Below are 22,986 nucleotides of genomic sequence, written 5' to 3' on the forward strand. Positions count from 1 at the left end.
AGTTAAATTCAGAGTCCTGATGAATTGCTAAGAAATAGTTTTCAACCTCAACGCATTTCTGAGCCTACGCCTGTTCCCTATTTACTCTACCTCATAGATAGACAGACTGCATTTCAAATAAAGGAGGGAGTTTGCTCAATGTTAAGTAGCTATCATTTGCAGGACGGAAACTCAAGTTTCTTAATAATAGGTAACCTGTATAAATAGAATAACTATATGTATCAGTTTATGAATGTTGTCCCATTCTAATTTTTAAAAAATTTGTTTTTTTGGAGGGTGAAGGTAATTGGATTTACTTATTTATTTTTAATGGCAGTACTGGGGATTGAACCCAGGACCTCATGCATGCTAGGCAGGCACTCTACCACTGAGCTATACCCCACCATTCTAATTATTGAAATGGAAATCCGCCCTCAAAATTGGCATGACTGGGATGATAAATCAAGTGCTCTCCTTCCTTACACGCCACTCATTTTCCTTCAGATGCATTATTTTATACAGTCCTTCCTTATAATAACTATATAATGTGACTAGTACTACCCCCATTTTACAGAATAGAAAAATTAGTTTGAAGGGGTTAATTGCTTAAAGTTATATAGAAGGTAAATGATGAAGCTAGAGCTGGGCATCCAATTGTCAGACTATGCTGAAATGTCTCTCACCAGAGAGGCCTGGGATGTGTACAGAACAGCTGCTTGGCTTCCACTTGTGCCCTGTTGGAGATAGTATTTACCTGGGTTGGGCAGACAATGCAGAGAGAAAGCAGTGCAGGATGGGAGGGGACAGAGGGCTACTATCTCCAGGTTGGTGGTGAAGAGCCTTTTTAGTGGCAGTTGTTGACGACAGCACAAGCCAGTTTAGTAGGAAGGTTGGAGAGGGTACAACTGTAGTCCCTTGGGCAAAAATGGCAAAGGGGAAGATCTCAGTGCAGCTGCCGCCATCTCTGGTGGGTGCCATCTCTGTTCCAGCTCCCTTCTCTTTCAGTTCCTTGTAAAACCAACTTTGTAAAACTGTTTTCCCCCTAGATACACGTCACCTCCTAGCCAGAGGAGACTGCTGATGGGTACCGGAGAGACTCACTTCCCACCTTGCTCTCTCATGTTCCCCGGCTGCAGCCTAGCACTGCAGATGGCAAAAGTTCATCCTGAACAGAGCCAGTTCTCTCCTACTAAACCCCAAATTCCAAACCCATAATTAGTCTTTTATGTACAATATTTATTTCTGAAGGAGTTTGTCTTGGCATGGAGGCCACCTCCTCCAAAGAGCACATGTCTCAACAAATAGCTTCTGCTCCTTTCACCTTGGTGCTAGCTAGCTTTTACACCCTGCCCCCACCCTGGCCCTTGGGAAATGCCACCCACATAGAAGAATGGAACAGGCTGCAGTAGGACCTGGGCAGCCTGGCTTTTACTGATACCTGCTGCTCCACCAAAACCCACCAGGTGGGCATCCTCACCCAGGGCCCAGACCAGCCCCTGACCCACTACATGGCAAGAGCCCCTAGGGGTAGGACCTCAGCCACTTTCTTTGAAGTGTTTCCTGAAATCCTGTTTATCTTCCACAGGGTGGGAGGGTCCTGGGTTCAAGAACTATCTGGGATGCATGTACATACTTGAAACCTTGGAGTCCTCCTTAGTTCTCTCCTCCCCCCTCTCCAGAAAGAGTCCTGTCACTTTTTAACATCTTAAGTCTTTGTGTACTAGAAATATATAACATATTAGTTTAGGCTCTGGCACTAAAAGATTAGTGACTTCTTTGGGCGATACATTTAATCTTCCTGGGCCTCACTTTCTCCATGCATAGAATGAGAAGGTTGGTTTAGATAAGCAGTGTTGTTATGCCAAACTCTTGTGTATGTGGTCCAGTCCTTTTTTACCCCCAATCAACACAGCTTTTATTGTATCCTTAAGATATCACAAATGAATCTGAAGAGTCATCTGGCATCTTGCTCTTTCTGTACCCATCTTGCTTTTTCTGTACCTGGACAACTTAGGTATTATTCATCAGCCTGCTGAACTGTTCCTTTTTCAGAAACATAGATACTATACAAAATTTTTCTGATATCCTTGTTTTTAACTGTCGTAGCTTGCAGAATCAAAGCAGCTGAATTTGATACCAGTTCAATGTGGTTTCCCTCAAGAACTAACTCATCTTTCTGAGCTTGAGATACTGAACAAGCAACACCTGGCCTCATCCGAACCCTGCATATGTATTTTTCACCCAAGAAATTTCAGATTTCAACAAGCAAACCATTCTCCTGAATAATGACTTTGATGGGGAAGTGAGCATACACAAACCTCATCTTCTAACAGGAGACCAGTGTAACATCCTTGATTATGTTCTGTACGTGACTACAGATAGTGTGAACAGTAGCCATTCTATTCTATTTCCTCACCACTTGTCAACCCAGAGGCTATTCTTTTTCTGTCCAAGGAGACTGAGTTCTACGTTGATGTGATTGAAGTCCCTCTGCAGGGTGCCTCTGGGGCCCTTCACAATAACTGTGAGTCCCTTCAAAGTGATATCGACATTTTCTGGAAATTTCTGATTGCTGAGAATGGTCTTCATTCTCACAATAGATGCGGCAAAGAGGTGTGGTTCAGTCTTAAGTCTTCACCCATGGCAAGTCCTTAGTTCAGGTTACCTCCTACGCTCCCTAAAAATTTCTGACACTGGCCTCCTCAGTGGTGGTTTCCAACTCTGCCTCCAAACTTACAGACACAATGATCACAGTTATATTTTTAACATTCCATATAAACATATGAAGAGTGTAGTCTCTTCCAGTGCCTGAAGATCCAGGTCCTTTTTCTGACCCTGTCACTCAAAGCTTCCCCACACTCAGAGTTGGAGAAAGGCTCAAGACATACCCATTTTGTGAGGTTCTCTGGAAACTTTTAAATAAAGAAGTGCCAAAATATGCTGTCAAAAACTGTGGTAGTTTTGAAATATTTACCTTTAGCAACTAATCATTTTAACACACATCACATAAATATGGCACAATCAATATATGTCATTCATGAGATAATTACCAGATTAATGAGGTCTACATTGGAGACCTTTTCTGAATGAGAGCTCCAGCCAAATGGTCCTTCTGACCTCCTCCTCCTGCTCTCCCTACTCCCCACCATTGTCCCTGACAATGAACAATACTAGTTGAGCCAATCCAGAGCCTCCCAAACTTGGCAGTGCCTTTGAATTACCTAGGTGGTACAGATGCAACCAAACAAGCATGGTCCCCAGGCTGGCATTTGGGATCACCAGACAAGCTACCTTTACGTGTGTGTTAGCTTTTTACTTAGACTGGCCAGACCTCAGTCCCTGGGACCATAGCTTCCCCAGTCTCTGGTACCAGTCCAAAATCCTGGCAGGTTTTTAGTCAGTGCTGGTTTCATGGCTGAAGACCAAAGTAAAATGTATTTACAACTCTGCCTGTGTTCCTGTTCTCTCCTCACCCACTTTGAGGACACCACAAAGCCTCTACAAAAAGATATTCCAAGCCTTCAAGATCCTAACATTTCCTTCCCTCTACCTCTACCCAAATTATATGATTTTTCAAACCTCTCTTTTCCTATCCTTGCAAACCCCTGACATTCTCTTCAGCCACCTCACTTCTGTGTCAGCTCCCTTTGTCCCAGCCCTGAGGGCTCCACAGATCCAATTAAAAGGAGACAGGGAGTATACTGGGTTTCTTTTGTCTTATTTTCTTTTGACCCACACTGCTTTCTTTGCTGCCTTGTGGGCACACACATAGGTATTCAAGTGAAACAAGCCCAGACTTGAGAGTTAATAACTTCGAGGAATTTCTCTGCTCCTGGCACAGTGGGAAACCTGGGGTAAGCTGTTTACCTTCTTTGCACCTTGGTTACTTCATCTATAGAGCAAGTATCATAAAATAATGAAAGATTAAATTCTGACTTTGCTGGTAGGTGACATGTTTACCTGATCTCTGGTAATCCAAGTACATGGTGACCACAGGGTGCCTGGAAAGTAGTACCAATGGCCAGAAAAACATGCCAGTGATGGTGTGGGATACAATTGGGAATAAGGGGATGAACACTAGACTGAGGGCAGAAGGTCTCAAGTTAGGCCTCCTTCTGGTACTAGCTTGCTTTGTGTCCTTGGGCGAGCCACTCAAACTCTCTGGCTCCATTTTCTTCCTTTGCAAAATAGCAGAGTAGCTAAGATTAGCTAAGGGTTTTAAAGTCAGAAAGACCTGGGTTGATGTTCTACCTCTACCACTTACTAGCCATGTGATCTAGTCTAGTCACCAAATTCCTCTTGGCCTGTTTACTTACTTGAGAGAAAGTAAATGGGGATGCTAACTGTATTTGCTTTATGAGGTTGTCATGAGGATTAAATGACATTACATAGCTAATATACATAAGGAATTGAACATAGTACCTGCCACATAGTAAGCACTATACAAGTGTCAGCTATTACTGCTACTACTACTATGAAGAAAGAAGAGTTAGGGGAGGACATTTGCTGGCCTATCTTATACCGTTGCCATGAGGATGTAATAAGATAAATGCAGAAAAAGGGTTTGGAAGATAAAAGGACTTTTCAAAGGTAAGGTGGTATTGAAATTAAAACATAAAGGTGCTGGAACTTTCTCCCTTGCTGCCAAAAGGTTTATCTTGACTATGAGCTCTGGCTTGCTCAGTGCTGGCATGAGTGGCTATTTCCTTCCCCTTTTACCTACCCATCCTTGCCATCATGGTGATTTACTCCTCCTGGTAGATTGAATTGGAAGAAGGGATTTGAAACCTTGACATCCATCCCTCTGTCAACTCTGCCACTCCCACACTTCCTGCAGAGTCACCTCTTAAATAAGTAACCAGTGCCCAGCCCAGGCCCAAACCCAGACTGCACTTCACATTTGCTCTGGTCAGGATTTGGCTCTTAGATGCCAGTGGTCAGGCTTCCTGCTGCTGCATTTCAGGTTTTGGGGTGTGCTGAAGCCCACAGGGAGCCATGAAGACTCACTGTTCTGAGCAGTCATTAACTTCTGCACACAAAGACACAGTTGCATAATGACCATTTAACAAACCTGGAACAGCTAAAGGAGGGGTATGTGTGTGTGGATGTGGGTTTCCCTTCAGGAGCAGCTTGAGAGGAGTGACTGTTTTCATCTGCTCTCTCCAGAACATTAGTTAATATCTACATGCCAGGTCTCTTATATGACCTCACTTAATCTTCACAAAACAAAACATTTAGTTGGCACTTTTATAATATCCATTTTCCAGATGAGGAAACTGAGACTTAGAGATATGAAGTAAGTTGCTCAAGGTCAAACAGCAAGTAAGTAGATCTTGTAAGTAGATCTGTCTGTCTGACTTTAGAGCCTGCACTCTTAACCTATACATTATAGAAAGACTAATCCATCCCAGAGCCTTTCTTATAGTGGTACAGGTCCCAGCCTGGTTCCAGGATGGCCAAGCTGAGGCTTAAGGAAATTTTCCAGTTGGAAAGCAGGTTGCCAACCATTGTAATATCCTCTGGCTTGCAGGGACTTGATGTTCTTCCTCTACTTTGTCCCTCATTTTCTCCACCTCTCTCAGAAAAGACTTAACAGAAAGGGTCAGTATCCCTGGAAAAGGCATTTTACATTGAAAAATGGGCTCTGCCCATGTTTTCCCAGTCCCTCCCTCTACCATCTTTTCCCTACCTCCATCCCTCTGTTCTAACAAGGAATCCAAAGATGCTACGGATTGTCAACAGATTTCTGCTCAGAGGCAGGAACATGGCCTAATGTCAAAGTGAGATTTCCTCTGGCTTTGATACTTCATAAGGCCATAGCAGGAGACCCCCAACTGTGAAGCTAACATGAGTGTTTATCTCAGCTCTGAGGATCAAAGCCCTATTGATCCTGGCAGCCAGTCTTCCCTGGATTGATTACCTTGTCTTCTGTCTCAGGCCAATCATCCAAAGTTTCCTTCCTAATGCTGGACTACAGGTGTGAGGAGAGCTGCTTCCGGAGACAGAGTGATCACCTGTCTCCTTGGAGTGCCTACTCAACTGCCCAAATTGGCTACCTTCTTAGCGCAAGTGTTCTCAAAGCTGAGGGTGTGGGAGGAAGGGACTCGTCATTTAGGCATTTGTTTTTGGTTCTGGCTCTGCAAAGGCCCTGATGCTTCCTGAAAGCAGAGCTTAGAAAATCAGCATCTGACCCCTGCTGCTCTTCCCTGGTGGTTGGATAGATCATTGGAGGCCTGTCAGGCATCATGGAACACTGGAAGGAGCACTAGATTAAGAGTCCAAAAATGGAGATTTTAGTCCTGGCTCAGCAATGGACCTGCTGTGTCTCCTTGAGTAGTTTGTGTCCTCTCTGAGCCTCAATTTCCTCATCAATAGTTTTTTTTAAAGCTTTATTAAGGAACAATTAATATACAATAGACAGCATGTATTTCAAGTATACAGTTTGATGGGTTTTGACATATGTACACACTCATGAAACCATCACTACAATCAAAGTAATGGACATATCCATCACCCCCAAAAGTTTTCTCATGTCTCTTTATATTCCTCCCCCCCCCACTCCTTGCCCCTCCCCGCCTCTAGGCAACTACTAATATGCTTTCTTGTCATTATAGATTAGTTTGTATTTTTCTAGAGTTTTACATAGCTGAAGACATACAGTATGTATTTTTTGGCAGGCTCTGGCTTCTTTCACTCAACATAATTATTTTGAGATTCACCCACGTTGTTGCACGTATCAATTGTTTGCTCATTCTCCTTCCTTCCCACCTTCTTTCCTTCCTTCCTTCCTTCCTTCCTTCCTTCCTTCCTTCCTTCCTTCCTTCCCCCCTTCCTTCCTTCCTCCCTCCCTCCCTTTCTTCCATTCTTTCTTTAGGGGAAGTGGTATTGAATTTTATTAACATGGAAAGGTATCTAAAACTTGAGTAAATTTTTAAAAGCAGATTGTAAGTGATACGTACTGTATATGCTGTCTTGAACAAAACTATACAGATATATGTATAGAAAAACCTGGAGGAAGACATATCAAGGTAAAAATACTTGTCTCCGAGTGATTGGAATTGTGGAAAAAGATTTTTTGCACCTTGCTTCTTTGTTTTTCTAATTTTTCAGTTGTGGAAAATACACAGCTTTTTTAAAAAGTAGGAAAATGTTACTGTATTTTTAAACAGCTTTATTGAGATATAATTGATATACAATGAACAGCTCATATTTAACCTACATAGTGTGATAAGTTTTAATATATGTATATATCATGAAGCCATTACTATATTCAAAGTAAGGAGAATATCTATCATAATCTTCCAAAGTCCTTGTCCTCCTATCCATGGGCAACCATTGCTCTTCTTTCTGTCACTACAGATTACTTTGCATTTTATAGACATTTATATAAATGGAACAAACAGTAGGTATTTTTAAAATCTGGCTTCTTTTACTCACCACAGTTGTTTTGAGATTCATCCAAGTTGTTTCATATATCAATAGTTCATTCCTTTTTATTGCTGAATACCATTTCTTGCTATAGATGTACCACAATGTGTTTATCCATTTACATATTGATGGATACTTGGGTTGTCTCTAGTTTTTTACTATTGTAAATATAATTGCTATAAATATTCATGTACAAGTCTTGATGTGGGCAATTTATTTTCATTTTGGGTCCGGGGGTGGGGTTGCTGGGTCATTGTAACTCTATGTTTAACCATTTGAGGGACTTCTAAATTGTTTTCCAAAATGATTGCATCATTTTACATTCCCAGTAGCTATGCAACTGGAACTCAGAGCTCCAGTTGTTCCAAATCCTCATCAACACTTGGTATGGTCAGTTTAAAAAATGTTAGATGATTTAATGGATGTATATTGGCATCTCATTGGGTTTTAACTTGCATTTTCCTAATGGTTAATGATGTTGAGCATTTTATCATGTATTTCTTTACCACTCATATATCTTCTTTGGTCAAGTATCAGTTCAAATCTTTTGCTTGTTTTCAATTGGGTTTTTAGCTTCTTATTTTTGAAAATAAGAAATCATTCTCGTATACCCTGGATATGAGTCCTCCTTTATCAGATATATGATTGGCAAATATTTTCTCCCAGTCTGTTGCTTGTGTTTTAATTATTTTAAAAGTATATTGAAAACTAAATTTTTAAATTTTGATGAAGTCAATTTTATGTATTTTTATTCTTGGTGCTTTAATTAAGAAATCTTTGCCTAACCCAAGTTCACTATGATTTTCTCTTATGTTTTCTAGAAGTTTTATAGTTTTCATTTTTACATTTAGGTCTACAATGCAGTCTGAGTTAATTTTAGAGTACGGTGCAAGATAGTAGTTCAACTTCATTGTTTTCGAGGTGGATATCCCGTTTACCCAGCACTATTTGTTGAAAAATATTATCCTTTTCCTACTGAATTGTTTTGACATTTTTTTTGTTGAAAATCAACTAGCCATATATGTGTGCACCCATTTCTGGACTCTTTATTTTGTTTTATTAATCTATATGTCTATCTTTATGCCAATACCACAATGTCTTGATTACTGAAATTTTATAGTATGTCTTGAAATCAGGTTGTTATAAGTCCTCTAACTTTATTCTTCAATGTAAATGTTATTTTTGCAATTCTATATATCCTTTACATTTACACGTAAGTTTGAAAATCAGCTTGCCAAATTCTATGAAAAAATCTTTGCTGGGATTCTGATTGGGATTTAATTATATCTATAAAACAATTTGGGGACATATTCACAATATTGAGTCTTCTGACCTGTGAACAAGATACATCCCTCCATTTATTTAGGTCTTCTTTAATGTCTCTCATCAACATTTTGTAATTTTCAGTGTATAGGTCTTGCACATATTTTTATCAAGTTTATCTATAAGTATTTCAAATTTCTGGTGTAATTTGTAAATGTTAATTTTATTTCAATTTTTAATTATTAATTGTTAGTATATAGAAATCCAATTGGTTTTTGAATGCTGACTTGCACCCTGTGAGCTTGTTTACCTCATGTATTAGTTCTAAGTAGCTTTTTTGTAGTCTTTGGAATTTTCTAGATAGACAATCATGTTGTCTGTAAATAGAGATAGTTGTAAAACTATAAGTAATTCTTATTTTAATCTTTATGTCTTTTATTTCTTCTTCTTGTCTTATTCCACTGGCAAGAACTTCCAATGCAATATTAAATAAAAGTAGCAAGAGCGACATCCTTGCCTTACTCTTCATCTTAGGGTGAAAGATTTTAGTCTTTTGTTATCCAGTATGATGTTAACTATAATTTTTCAATAGTTGCCCTGTATCAGGTTGAGGAAGTCCCCTTCTGTTACTGGCTTGCTGAGAGCTTTTATCTTGAATGGGTATTGAATTTTGTCAAATGTTTTTTCTGTTTCTATTGAGATAATCATATGGGATTTAAAAAATTTGTAGCCATTATAATCACATACTGCATTGACTGATTTTTTTTAATCATAAAGAAAACTCTTCCTTGACTTGTGTGCCATTTGTTTATTTTCCTTTGATTTTTGGTTATTGAACTAATCTTGTATTTCTGGGATAAATAATACTTACTTGGTCATGATGGTTACCCTTTTAATATATTGTTGGATTCAATTTGCTAAAATGTTGTTAAGGGTTTTGAAACTGTGTTTATGAGGGGCATTCATCTATAGTTTTCTTTTCTTGTAATGTCTTTATCTGGTTTTGATAGTAGGTTAATACTGGACTCATAGAATGAGTTGGAAAGTGTTAACCTCCTGTTCTATATTTTAAGAGTTTATGTAGGATTATTATTATTTCTTCCTTAAATGTTTGTTATTCACCAGTGAAGACATCTTGGTTACCCCTCTGTGATTCTTGAGGACCCTTTCATTTTTAACACTTTGCAGTTCTAATAAGATATTTATCATCAATTTTTTTCCATTTTAGATGTGTGTATCTCTCCTTCTGTCTCCTTATTTCTTGTCAGTCTCTGTCTCCTGCCTTTTTCCCATAGTCTCTGTCAGGTGAGTGTCTCACAGAGTCTGTAGGTGCTGGCCAGCCATTTCAGAGAAAGCTGAGGAAATTGTTTCAATTTGTAGTTTCTCCAAAGCACTGATGGTTGTAATATACCTTAGCCACCAGAGTAGATAACTGACCATTGTCCTAAACCAGTTGTTGTCAAATCAGTGGGCCATAAGCCAGTAAGTAAAACCCAGTCACCTGTGAAGGACTGAGGCAGGAGTTAGAAGGACTGCATTTTCAGACTTGACATGGATACTTCTAAGTATGAGTCTCTCTGGGCCTCAGTCTGACTACCTGTAAAATTAGGAACTGGATCTCTAGATCTGGATCTCTAGATTCCAAAAATGAAAGTAAATAAACAATAGCAGCACAGAGAAGGAGGCCAAATAAAGTAATAAGGGGCTAATTAGACAACTTACGTTTTCAGTGATTATTTGTCTTTACAAGTTTTGACCCTCAAAATAGGTAGCCTGTTAAAGTTGGCATGTTTTGAGACAAAGTGTGGAAGGTTAAAAATGGGATTTGTTTAGATGTTGAATGCTTGGAAAAGAATGTTTTCCAGTATTGCTGTGCCAACCCAGAAAAACACCACTACATTCTAATGAAGAAAAAAAATAAAACATTGGCAGGATTAAATGCCAGGATAAATATGAAAACACTTCTAGAATTTTTAAATAAAGACTTGCTACAAATCTGGAGTAGAGTTCTAGACACAGTGGGTGGTGAGTAGCTACCAAAGTAAATGGAGTTAGAGAGGCTGAGAACTGGAAGAAAGAGCTTCTCAACATGGTGTTTAATTAGAAAATAGAAAAAGCTTTGAAATTAGCTTCCCTGAACAAGAGCATTTCATTTACTCATTGGAAAAAATAACTATCTAGCAGTTAACTCTAGGTCCTGCACAAGGCTAGAGAAATAGTTAATAAATGAAGCTCAGCTGTAGGTCACTCTCCAGTCAGACACAGAGAGAATGAAGAGCAGGGATCCTGCCATCTCAGTCCCCAAGGAAGGCCAGGGTGTTGCATTTCTTTCCTCTGGAGCTCCCCAACTAACCCCTGAAGTGCCCTTACTTGCCTCCTTTTAAGTGTTTTCCACCAATGCTTTCAGTTGTCTTACTAATATTTGCTGGCCACCCAGCCAGGTGTGCCAGCATACAATTGGCACAATCCTGAGCTACCTGCCACCACCCTACATGGCCTCCATGCCCTACTTATGCCATTCTGACCATGCTCACTTATCCCAATCAGGTTTAGTATCTTTACTATGTTCTGGGGACTCTGAAGAAGGGTGGAGATGGGGCGGAAACAGGGGGATATTTCTGGCAACAGAGACTCCAATTCATAGTGACATGTTCTCCACTTAGTGTTGGGTACAACAGTTGGATAGCAAGCCTCAGAACATGGCCTCCTAATCCTATTTGTTAGTTTTTCATTATGTTCACCTTGCCAGGAAGCCTGGGCTCTTGAATAGCGCCATCTCTGCCCCTTCACCTCTCTCTCTCATCTACCTCTTCCCCAGCTTTGCCCCTTCTTTGGCTTTGCTCCTTCTTTGGCTTTGCTCCATCATTCCCTCATTTGAGCTTTTATTAGTTCCCCACAACAACAGGAATTTGTGAAAGCCTGTAATTTATTTGGAGACTTTGGCTCTTGGAGTACCCTCTCCCCCATTTTCAACTCAGAGGGAGAGCTCAGAGAGGTTGGCTTTTGGCAGCCAAGGAATGAAGAATCTGGTCTCGCATTTGAGTTCTTTTCTGAGCAGTCTCCCTGTACTTCAAAGACATTAGCCTGTGAGCCTGGGTAAGGAGCCAGGGCACTAATTGGGCACTTGAGTGAAAAGACTTTGAATATAAGGAAACTTGAGGGCCAATAGGTCCAGGATGGAGCTGGAAAGGCCAGAGTTCTGCTTTTGTACTGCCCAGGCTCAACAGAAGCTCAGCTGGCTATGGGTGCTTAGAGGAGGAAAGGAGGGGGGATGCCTGGTAAATACAGACATTGTGTTCACTTCAGGTACAGGCCTTTTGGGGCCAACTCTCTGGGAGTATTTAACTCACCTGAGGGTAGTGGTTGAGGCTGAAGAGAAGTCTGAGAATCACTGGATGACAGCTGTGGATGGTGTGTTCATAGACAGTTAGTCCTTAGAGCCCTAGGGCTATGTTGGGCAGAAAGTTTATTAGTCAGACATTAGATGCTTGCTTAGCACTTAGCACAGCTGTACATTGAAAATAATGCTCTCAGCCTGATGGAAAGTTGTGGCATGTCATCCCTGATTTTGCCAAGTTTGTTTATAAAGATGACCCTCTATATCTCCTGTTAAAATCTACTTTTCACCCTTCCCAACTCTCCCATATCTCAGCTGCTTCATTAAAATCTCTTTGTCTGCCTCATATGAGAGCAAGGATAATATGGGAAACAACAAAAACTCCCTAGTTTTGAGTCCAAGGACTGTTGAGGGCTCTAGAAATGAGTATCTATGCCTTATGTTTTCCAAAAAAAGGAAACTGAGTAAAAGAAAGTTAAAGGGTAACCAATAGCATTCATTTATTATCAATATGATTATAATTATCATTATTATTATCACTATTGGTTCTTCTTTCTTAAATATAGTCATCTCTTGATATTTTTTCTGTTACTGAATTTCCTCTGACAACCTTTCATGCTAACAACCCTTTAAATATTTCTGTTATACCATGCTATTCTTCTTCAGTCAATAATGTAGCTATTAAATTACCTTTTTTTCCCTTAACATAGTGAATTTTCTTTCACTTGGAATGGCTGACTTCTCTAAAACTCTTTAAGTAGAAACTTTTACTCTGGTCTTGAACCATGGGATTTTTACATTTTATTGCCCTATTTTAAGAAAAGCATTCCTTATTCTACTATGAGATCCTTAATGGCAAGGACCATATGTCACTCATTTAGCATCCTCAGTGCCTTTGGGATAGCCATGTGTTTGGGCCAGAGAGGACATTAAATAACTGTTGAATAAATGAATATCATATGTAGATGGCTTCATTTTTTTAATGTAGATTTAACATTAAAAACTATATCAAGGTAACTTTCCCCTATTCCTTCTATGAAGTATGGCTAAAAACACTGGCCATTATATATAAAACAAATATAAGAAGGCTGAAAGGTAGAGAGAAGAAAGCTGATGTACTAGGTATCTCAGAATCCAAGGAACAACAAAGTGATGAATTACCTGGGTTTTCTTTTTGCCTCGTATATCTTAGACCTGGAGCTGATAAAGCACACAATCCAGACATGCCAACAGGAACAGATAAAATGAGCCCTAAGAAAAGACTGATTTCTCTGTCCAAATGACCAGGAAAGGGGCAGCCTTGCACGACAGAAATCTTTTAGATAATAACCACTCCACTTCAGCCAAACACCATGGGAAAAAAATGCACCCCCTCTGACCTTTACCAACAAAGGCCTAGTGAGGAACTTTGACTTCTACAATCACCCAGTCTATCCCCCTACCATTCCAAGGTAATATCAGAGAAAACTGAGTAGAGAGCCAGGAATGTCATCCTCAGTGGTAACAAGACCTATTCCTCCTCTGAATTATTTCCCAAATAAGTCAAAAACTCAAATCCATACAAAAATTTGCACATGCATATTTTAGTAGCTTTATTCATAACTGCCAAAATGTGGAAGCAACCAAGATGTCCTTTGGTAGCTGAATTGGTAAATAAACTGTGGTACATCCAGACAATGGAATATTATTCAGCACTTAAAAAAAGAGCTATCAAGTCATGAAAAGACATGGGGAAAGCTTAAATGCATATAACTAAAGAAACCAATCTGAAAAGGCTACACACTGTATGATTCCAACTATATAACATTCTAGAAAAGGCAAAACTATGGAGACAGTAGAAAGATCAGTGATTGCCAGAGGTTGGGAGGGGAGGAGGGATGAATAGGCAGAGCATGGTATTTTTAGGGCAGTGAAAATATTCTGTATGATACCATAATGATGAATACATGTTATTAACATAAAAAGCTATATCAAATATAATTTAAACTTTCTTTGACTGTACGAAAGATACTTTCAAGCCAAATCATCAGTTTTCATTGTATTGTAGATATTCAGAAGGGCCAAATAATGGTGAGTTGTAGTTAATAAAATGCCAGTAAGATAATTTACTGAAAATTTAAGTATTTTTTTCATTTTTGACAATACACTCAAACTAATTTTTTTAAAGAAATATACATACATCATAACTGAGATATTCTACCAGCACTTTCTGGTTCCCTGCACCTTCTCATTTTTAATATAATACCAGATTTATTGAGGTATAATTTACATATGGTAATATTCACCCTTTTTGTATGCTCAGTTCTCTGAATTTTGACCAAAAGATACCACCATTATAGTCAAGGTATATAATATTTCATTACTCCAAAAATTTCCTTCATGGTCCTCTATAATGAGTCCTCTCTCCCAACCTTTCCTCCTGGTATCCACTGATCTGTTTGACCCCATAGTTCTGCCTTTTCAGAATTAAATATAAATGAAATAATTTGTGTCTAGCTTCTTTTCACTTAGCATAATGCCTTTGAGAATTGTCCAAGTTGTTGTGTGTACCAATAGTTCATTCCTGTTTATTGCAGAGTTGTATTCCCCTGTATTAATGTATATCCACTTGTTTGTCCATTCACCAGCTGAAGTACATTTTGAGTTATTGTCAGGCTTTAGCAGTTATGAAAAATCTGCAAAAATATCTAGGTACATGTTTTATATAAATATAAGTTTTCATTTATCTTGGGTAAATACCCGGGAGTGTGATTTCAGGATCATATGGTAATTGTATGCTTAACTTTTTTTGAATACGTAAATGTATTACTTTATTATTTTTAAATTTTATTTTATTGAGTTATAGTCAGTTTACAATGTTGTGTCAATTTCCAGTGTAAAGCACAATTTTTCAGTCATGCATGAGCAGACATATATTCATTGTCAAATTCTTTTTCACCATGAGCTACCACAAGATCTTGTATATATTTCCCTGTGCTATACAGTATAATCTTGTTTATCTATTCTACATATGCCTGTCAATATCTACAAATTTCAAACTCCCAGTCTGTCCCTTCCCACCCGCCTTGTCCCTGGCAACTACAAGTTTGTATTCTGTCTATGAGTCTGTTTCTGTTTTGTATTTATGTTCATTTTTTTTTAGATTTCACATATGAGTGATCTCATATGGTATTTTTCTTTCTCTTTCTGGCTTACTTCATTTAGAATGACATTCTCCAAGGACATCCATGTTGCTGCAAATGGCATTATGTTGTCATTTTTTATGGCTGAATAGTATGCCATTGTATAAATATACTACTTCTTTATCCAATCATCTGTCGATGGACATTTAGGCTGTTTCCATGTCTTGGTTATTGTAAGTAGTGCTGCTATGCACATTGATATATAAGCAGCTCATACGATTTAATAAGGAAAAAAAAAACCTAATCCAAAAATGGGCAGAAGACCTAAACAAGCAATTCTCCAAGGAAGACATACAAATGATCAATAGGCACATGAAAAAATGCTCAATATCACTAATTATCACAGAAATGCAAATCAAAACTACAATGAGCTATCACCTCACACCAGCCAGAATGGCCATCATTCAAAAGTCCACAAATGACAAATGTTGGAGAGGCTATAGAGAAAATGGAACCCTCCTACACTGCTGGTGGGAATGCAGTTTGGTGCAGCCACTGTGGAAAACTGTGGAGATTCCTCAAAAGACTAGGAATAGACTTACCATACGACCCAGGAATCCCACTCCTGGGCTTATATCCAGAAGGAACCCTACTTCAAAAAGACACCTGCACCTCTATAGCAGCACTATTTACAATAGCCAAGACACGGAAACAGCCTAAATGTCCATCAACAGATGACTGGATAAAGAAGAAGTGATATATTTATACAGTGGAATACTATTCAGCCATAAGAACTGACAACATAATGCCATTTGCAGCAACATGGATGTTCCTGGGGAATGTCATTCTACGTGAAGTAAGCCAGGAAGAGAAAGAAAAATACCATATGAGATTGCTCATATGTGGAATTTGAAAAAACAAGAACACAGATACAAAACAGAAATAGGCTCATAGACATAGAATATAAACTTGTGGTTGCCAAGAGGGTGGGAAGGGACAGACTGGGAGTTCAAAATTTGTAGATACTGACAAGTATATGTAGAATAGATAAACAAGATTATACTGTATAGCACAGGGAAATATATACAAGATCTTGTGGTAGCTCACAGTGGAAAAAAATGTGACAATGAATATATGTCTGCTCATGTATAACTGAAAAATTGTGCTCTACACTGTACTTTGACATAACATTGTAAAATGACTATAACTCAATAAAAAAAGTTAAAATAAATAAATAAATAAAAATACTTTTTAGTGGTTTTATAGGGGTATCTCTTGTGGTTTTAATATGCATTTCTTGAATAATTAATGATATTGAACACCTTTTCATGTGCCTAATTGCCATTCACATTGTGTGTTTGTATGTATGTGAAATGTCTATCCAAATCTTTTACGTATGTTTTCTAAAATATATTTTTATTGAAATATAGTCAGTTTACAATGTGTCAATTTCTGGTGTATAGCACAATGCTTCAGTCATACATGAATATACATATATTTATTTTTTATATTATTTTTCACCATAAATTACTACAAGAAATTGAATATAGTTCCCTGTGCTATACAGTATAAACTTGTTTCTTTTACCCATGTTTTAAACTGGATTGTTTGCTTTCTTCATATTGAGTTGTGAGAGTCAACTCACATTTGTACTCTGAATACCAGTCTTTTATCATATGTGTATGTTGTAAATATTTTTTCCCAGCCTGTGTCTTGCCCTTTCATTTTCATATTATAATAGTATTTTTCAAAGAGCAGAAATTTTACATTTTGATGAAATTTAATGTATCAATTTTTAAATGGATCATACTTTTTGTAAATATCTAGGAAATCTTTGCCTAACTAAAGGTCAGAAAGATTTTCTCCTAGACTTTCTTCTAGATGTTTTAAGTTTAACATGTGAGTCTATGATCCATTTGTATTAATTTTTGTATCTGGTGTGGCTATTGGTAGTTATAAAGCTCTCATACATATGATCACATCTGATCATCATTAGATAAAAAAACTTTGAGGAAGGCACATGGGGAATTTTAATCCCCATTTTACGGATGAGAAGACTGAGGATTAGAGAAGTGCTGTGTGACTTGCTCAAGGTCCCATAGCTGATAAGAGGTCAAGTTGCAAGGTATGAGGTAAAATTGTGATGAGAGTTCAGTTCTCTTGCTGTCTCAGGCCAGTACTTTTGGAGCCAGCCAGCTAGGACTCAAGATGACACCCCCAGCAAGGCAAAGATTCCCAGTGGAGATCTGAGCAATGTGTTAGGCTCTGAGGTAAGAGACACAGACAGTGGACTAGTCTAACCTCAGCTGTACTCCTCTGGCCCATTAGGGGCTCTACAATTGAAGAAAGCCAGAAGTTGGCTTGGTACCCTGCTCAGGTGACACTCAATGAGTACTTTTTGATGATGATGATGAAAACTTGGAATGTGTTCAGAGGAGAGCTCTCAAAGTAATTACAGAGTTAGAAATTAAAGCTAAGAGGAAAAGTTAAGGAAACTAAGATTGTTTAGCCTAGAAAAGAGAGGCCCAAGATGAAACTTGATAACAGCCTTCAAACAAACAAAAAAATAGCTTAGGCTTTCCGAGGGCTGAGCAAGGGGAAATGGGCTGGAAGAATCTAAGTAAAAGGGCAAATTTCTTCCTCCCTGTTGAGCATTGTTACAGACACTTAAGAGCCTTTATAAACAGAATAAACTCTTGTTTGAGTTTGGAGTCAGGGATTTGCCAAACATGGGCTCTGATGAAGGATTTCCACATGAGGGTTGCATGACCCTCTTGCACAGTGTCCTTATCAGTCTTTGGGTGGCTTCCGAACCTGTCCTATGTTCTCATGCATTTCCAGGACTTTTTCTGTGGCCTTCCCTACTCCTTAGTCTTAGCATCTTCACAGGACTCTTCCAATGACAAGACAAGCCTTACCTTAGCTTCTGAATGCTTAATTAACTCCCATGCTCCTTGACCCTGAAACAAAGTAGCCCAGTGCCTAAAGCTATAAATTTGCCTTAGAATCCCAGGAAGTTAGCCTGAAATGTTGGCTAGTCCAAATCTGACCCGAATGCTTGAATCCTCTGTTTTATATCTAGCCTCTGCTTGCATACCTCCAATGATGGGAAGCTTCATTCATTCCAATAAGAGATAATACAATGAACATTGGACTAGAAATAAGAAGAGTTAGGTTTGAGTCCCACCTCTGCCACTGACTTGCTGTATGATCTTGCTGTGTGAAAGTAAATCCCTTCACATTTCTGGACCTCTTTCTTTATCAGTAAAATAGTAGTGGAAAATCTCTTTGTTTCAGTTTGTGTTGATTTAACTGCTGTAACAAATGGCCCTAAGAAATTTGGTGGTTTAAAGGACAAGAAGTTTATTTCTTATGTAATATTCAGAGCAGGGGTTCCAGATTGGAAAGGGAGGGGGAACTTTGCTCCATATAGTTATTCAGGGACTGAGACAGAACTAATGGCAGTTCTGCCAGTCTTAATACATGGCTTCCTAGGTCACTCTGCAGTTATATAGCCCACAAGAAATTAGAAACATCATGGGATTCTTTTTATGGTCCAGGCCAGAAGTGCTGTGTGTCACTTTTACCCACATTCTATTGGTCAGAATTCAGTCACATGGTCATACCAAACAGCCCAATAGGCTGATAAATATAGTGCAGCTATGTGGTGGCTAGCTAGAAGACTCCATCATAGACTTGATCTCTTAAAGGCCCCCTGCCCCAACTTTGATGTTCTGGGTGTGTTTATGAACTAGACTCCTGGTTCTCACATTGCCTTGCTATAGGCACTTTGAAAATTGCCTAACCTCCTTGGCCATTAGGGACTGGCAGGCTGGCAGTGCAGGTTAATGCAACACCCTCTGGGAAAGGCCAGAGAAGAACTGAGATACCAGCCACACCACCAGATACCACATTAAACTAAGGTGTCTTTGTTCTTCTTTTCTCTGCAGCATGGGTAGGAGCCCTCTCAATGGGCATGATCTTCTTCTGTTCTCCCATTGTGAGTATATTCACTGATCGTTTGGGCTGCCGAATCACAGCAACTGCAGGGGCTGCTGTCGCTTTCATTGGCCTCCATACCAGCTCCTTCACCAGGTAAGGATAGGTGTTGCTAGCCATTTGCCCAAGGCTGAGTTTTGGCTTATTTCTGGGCTTCAGCAAGAGACCTTCTTCTCATTGCAGAATCCCCTATGGCTCTTTCCATGAAGGGTCCTTAAAGGCTCTTCTCCCAAGAATTATTGTCTAATGGGATTCATCTAGGGTGGGTCCCCATTACACATTGGTAGGGAATATACCCAAAAAGGACCCAAGAGTTCCAAAATGGTGGAAGGAGTCCAAACTTGGGAGTTAATACAGGAAGGCTCAAGTCCAATTTTGGCCACCGAATGGCAATGTAACAATTGATGAATACCATTCCCCTCTCTGGGCCTCAATTTTTGTATCTGTAACATGAGGAGATTAGATCAGGTCTTTTCAGGTGTCTTCCAACTCTGCCATTCCATTTCTCTTCAGTGCTACGCATCTTGCACATCTCATGACCTCAACTGCCCTCTTGGGAATGAACTTCTAGAGTAAGCCCATGTGAACACCTACCATTACAGTATTCCTCAGGGAATCTTATGCTGAAAAAGAGGTCAGCTGAGCCCAAGGCTGTTTAGCATTTCTGGTCTTTTCCTGGGTATTTCTGGATACCAATGTATGGATGGACAGATAAAGATTCATGTCTTGAGCATGAGAAGGGATGTTTAGCAGCATCCCTCACTGAGCTACAGACCAAGAACCCAGCTACCTAGATAACCCTAAGCTGGGTAAACTCAAACTCTAGTCCCATTGGTCTCACTGGCGGAACTTGGTGGTATCAGGCAAGGAGCAGGCTACAAGTTCACTTTCTGCTTTCTTTCTACCAGCTCTGCAGAAGCATGTCTGTAAGGGAGGGGGAAATAAAAACCCTTTACCACTTCCTGAGGAATAAGGGATTCCTAAAGAACTCCGTTGACTTTCTGCCAAAGACACTTTGGAAGTTATGGTACCTCCTACTTCCAATATGCCTGGGTTGGTGTAGGAGAATGCCTGCCTGGAGACACAGCTAACTTGTCAGAGACTTGCTTTCTGAGCTTGGCTCCCCAGAGAAGCACCATGGTTCTGTTCTCTAGGCCTAAGGTTCCACTCACAGCAGAGAATGATAATTGTGTTCTGCTGCAATTGGGCCCTGTAAGTTTGAGCCAGCTTTCTTTATGATTTGAGCATTTCCGGCTGCCCAGCCTAGCCTCCAGCAGAGCTTGGATCTGGCCTGCAATGGTTTCTTGGCTTGGTACCATCCAATTGGGACAGAGGCAGGGAAAACCATGTCCTGCCTGTAATCTGTTCAGCACCCTCAGGGCAGCAGCTCCAAACCCTTTCAGGACCCTTCTGGTGGTCGGCCTCATTTGCCCTCAGCAAGCTGGTGCCTGGCTCCTTGTGGGAAGGAGCTAGGCCTCAGAAGCGGCTCCAGTCTCGGTACTACATAGCAGAGGCCTGTTTTTTAAAGCCAAGCAGAGCAAAGTGTAAACAAATTAGCAACATACGGATCCCATTTTCCTTCCAATCCACATGAGCTCAGTTACAGCAGGGGAAGGAGCTCAGATGTGCTTTCTTTTGGCACTCTTCTTTAGGCACATTGGAGTAGGCGTTCTGTTCTCCAGCCCCTAGGATCCTCCCCCACCCACTTTGCCCTTTCTGTAAGAACATCTTCAGAGCCAAGAAACTTTCTGGATGGTTTCACGTCTAGTGGAAGAATGGTTCTGCTTGTGGCTAGAATTCCAGGTCATCCTTCCTGTTGTCTGAATCAGGGCTCTGAGTTCCTTTGGATGGTGTGAGGTGGGGCAAAGTTCAGGCAGAGCTGGGGAGGCCTTGGCAAGCCTACTCAGGGACCTCCTGCCGTGGGGCCCAGCTAGAAATAGATTCACCACACAGCATCCTGAACTGAATCCCATGTTTGCTCCCTCTGACCCTCCTCCTTGAAGGTCTCCCTTAGACTTTCCTAACTCCTCTCCCTTAGACGAGGCCCCCAGCCCAGGTTAGTCCCAAAGGGTATCTAGACCCTAATGGGATGAGGCCCCAAAGAATCTGACATAAGAGGAACAATTGACTTAGCTATGTGTTCTAACTAGAAGCAACCCTTTTGGCACCAAAGCCCTTGCTCATATCCAATGAATGCAGGCAGATTGAAAGCAATGATGATGATAGCTATCTTAGAATCATGAGTACTAGCACCACTTCATCTCTGTGGCATAAGTCCAGTCCTTTAGTATGAGGACTGGGTCTATCTATGGAGAGGAACTGCCTGACCATGGAGAGTATTAGGTTATTAAAAGGTCAGATAAGAACTATTGCAAAATATGTGGAGGCATCAAAAAGAAGACAAAATTCTTCACTAGGTTGTGCTAATATTGTCTGAGGGCAGATGGCTGGCTGAGCTGACCTTCCCATGGCCTTTTCCCTCTGACCCTTTGCCTTCTGTAAATAGGAGCTTATGGCCAAGGCAGGACCCAAGAGTTTTAGCGAGAAATGTCTTACTTGGCCAGGCCCACAACTTCTTTGAGGCACTACTTCCCATCAAGCAGCCAAACTACTCTGGAAAGCTAGTCTATATCATGTCCAGCAACAGAAGCCAGTCTCTGGAAGTTACAGGGACTCCTTACCTAAGGATCTCCATGGCTATTATCTAAGGCCTACAGTAAAGGGTCTTAGGATATCCAGACCTTTGGCATGGTTGGGGAGGGAGTGTCTCTCAGGATACCACCAACCATTCTCTGAAATATTAAGGGCCTTGAGCATGGAGGAAGACACTGAAGAGTCCTTTGGAGGGTCTCAACCTTCCAGGACCTTGGCTCCTTGCAGAATTTTCTTGTTACTTGGGATAAATCTTTGGTATCAGACTCCCCCTGGCATCTAGGTGAGCAGTAGGTGGAACTATTTTCTTTAAGGCACTGACTTACTCCTTGTAGGCCCTCATCCAGACTTTGCATAGCCTAGCTGTGACTTTTGAACTATCCTCTCTGATGAGATGCTAGGATTCAGACTAGAGTCACACAGACCTAGAGTCAAGCCAAAGCTTTGCTGATCCCCAGTCATGCTACTTTGGGTAAATCACTTCACATATCTGGGCCTCTGTCTCCCCATCTACAAAGTGGGGATCAAAAGGTCCTGTTCCTTGTCTGCTCTGAGGGTCAGTAATAAGTGGGCTGTAGGTTAAGGATGGGGGGAATTAAGGTCTCAGGAGGGTGGGAGGAGAAGGGCAGGTGGCCTGCTGGTCAGGCTTCTGAATGATAGCTCTTGGTGTCTCTTCCACAGCTCGCTAAGCCTGCGTTACTTCACCTATGGGATTCTCTTTGGTTGTGGCTGTTCCTTCGCCTTTCAGCCATCTCTCGTCATCCTGGGCCACTACTTCCAACGTCGCCTGGGTCTGGCCAATGGTGTGGTGTCTGCTGGGAGTAGCATCTTCTCCATATCCTTCCCCCTCCTCATCAAAACGCTGGGGGCTAAGATCCAGCTCGCCCAAACCTTCCAGGTGCTGAGTACCTTTATGTTTATTCTTACGCTGCTTTCACTCACCTACCGGCCCCTCCTGCCTAGCTCCCAGGACACCCCAAGCAAGAGAGGTGTTCACACCCTGTGCCAACGCTTTCTGGCTCAGCTCAGGAAGTACTTCAACATGCGAGTGTTCCGCCAACGTACCTACCGCATCTGGGCCTTCGGGATTGCTGCTGCTGCCCTTGGCTACTTCGTTCCCTATGTACACTTGGTGAGGAATACCAGGGTGGGTCTACCCTACCTGGCCCCAAGAAGCTGCCCTTAACCTGCCTGAAATCCAGAGGA

At 40.6% G+C, this 22,986-nt stretch overlaps 1 protein-coding gene and 1 pseudogene across 3 annotated transcripts in view; one reads left to right on the forward strand and one right to left on the reverse strand.

Moving 5' to 3' along the window:
* The window catches only part of SLC16A2 (solute carrier family 16 member 2), a 93,827-nt gene that overhangs the window by 61,556 nt on the left and 9,285 nt on the right, over positions 1 to 22,986 (forward strand). For all 3 annotated transcript variants that reach the window (XM_072955832.1, XM_072955831.1, XM_006217157.4), the window contains 2 exons: positions 19,080 to 19,224; positions 22,462 to 22,912. In XM_072955832.1, the coding sequence (XP_072811933.1) occupies positions 19,080 to 19,224; positions 22,462 to 22,912 (596 nt within the window). The remainder of the gene's footprint in view (positions 1 to 19,079; positions 19,225 to 22,461; positions 22,913 to 22,986) is intronic.
* Positions 1,997 to 2,568, reverse strand: LOC102544206 (large ribosomal subunit protein uL6 pseudogene; annotated as a pseudogene).

This window comes from Vicugna pacos, chromosome X, assembly GCF_048564905.1.
Source record: "Vicugna pacos chromosome X, VicPac4, whole genome shotgun sequence".
NCBI classification, from domain to species: Eukaryota; Metazoa; Chordata; class Mammalia; order Artiodactyla; family Camelidae; genus Vicugna; species Vicugna pacos.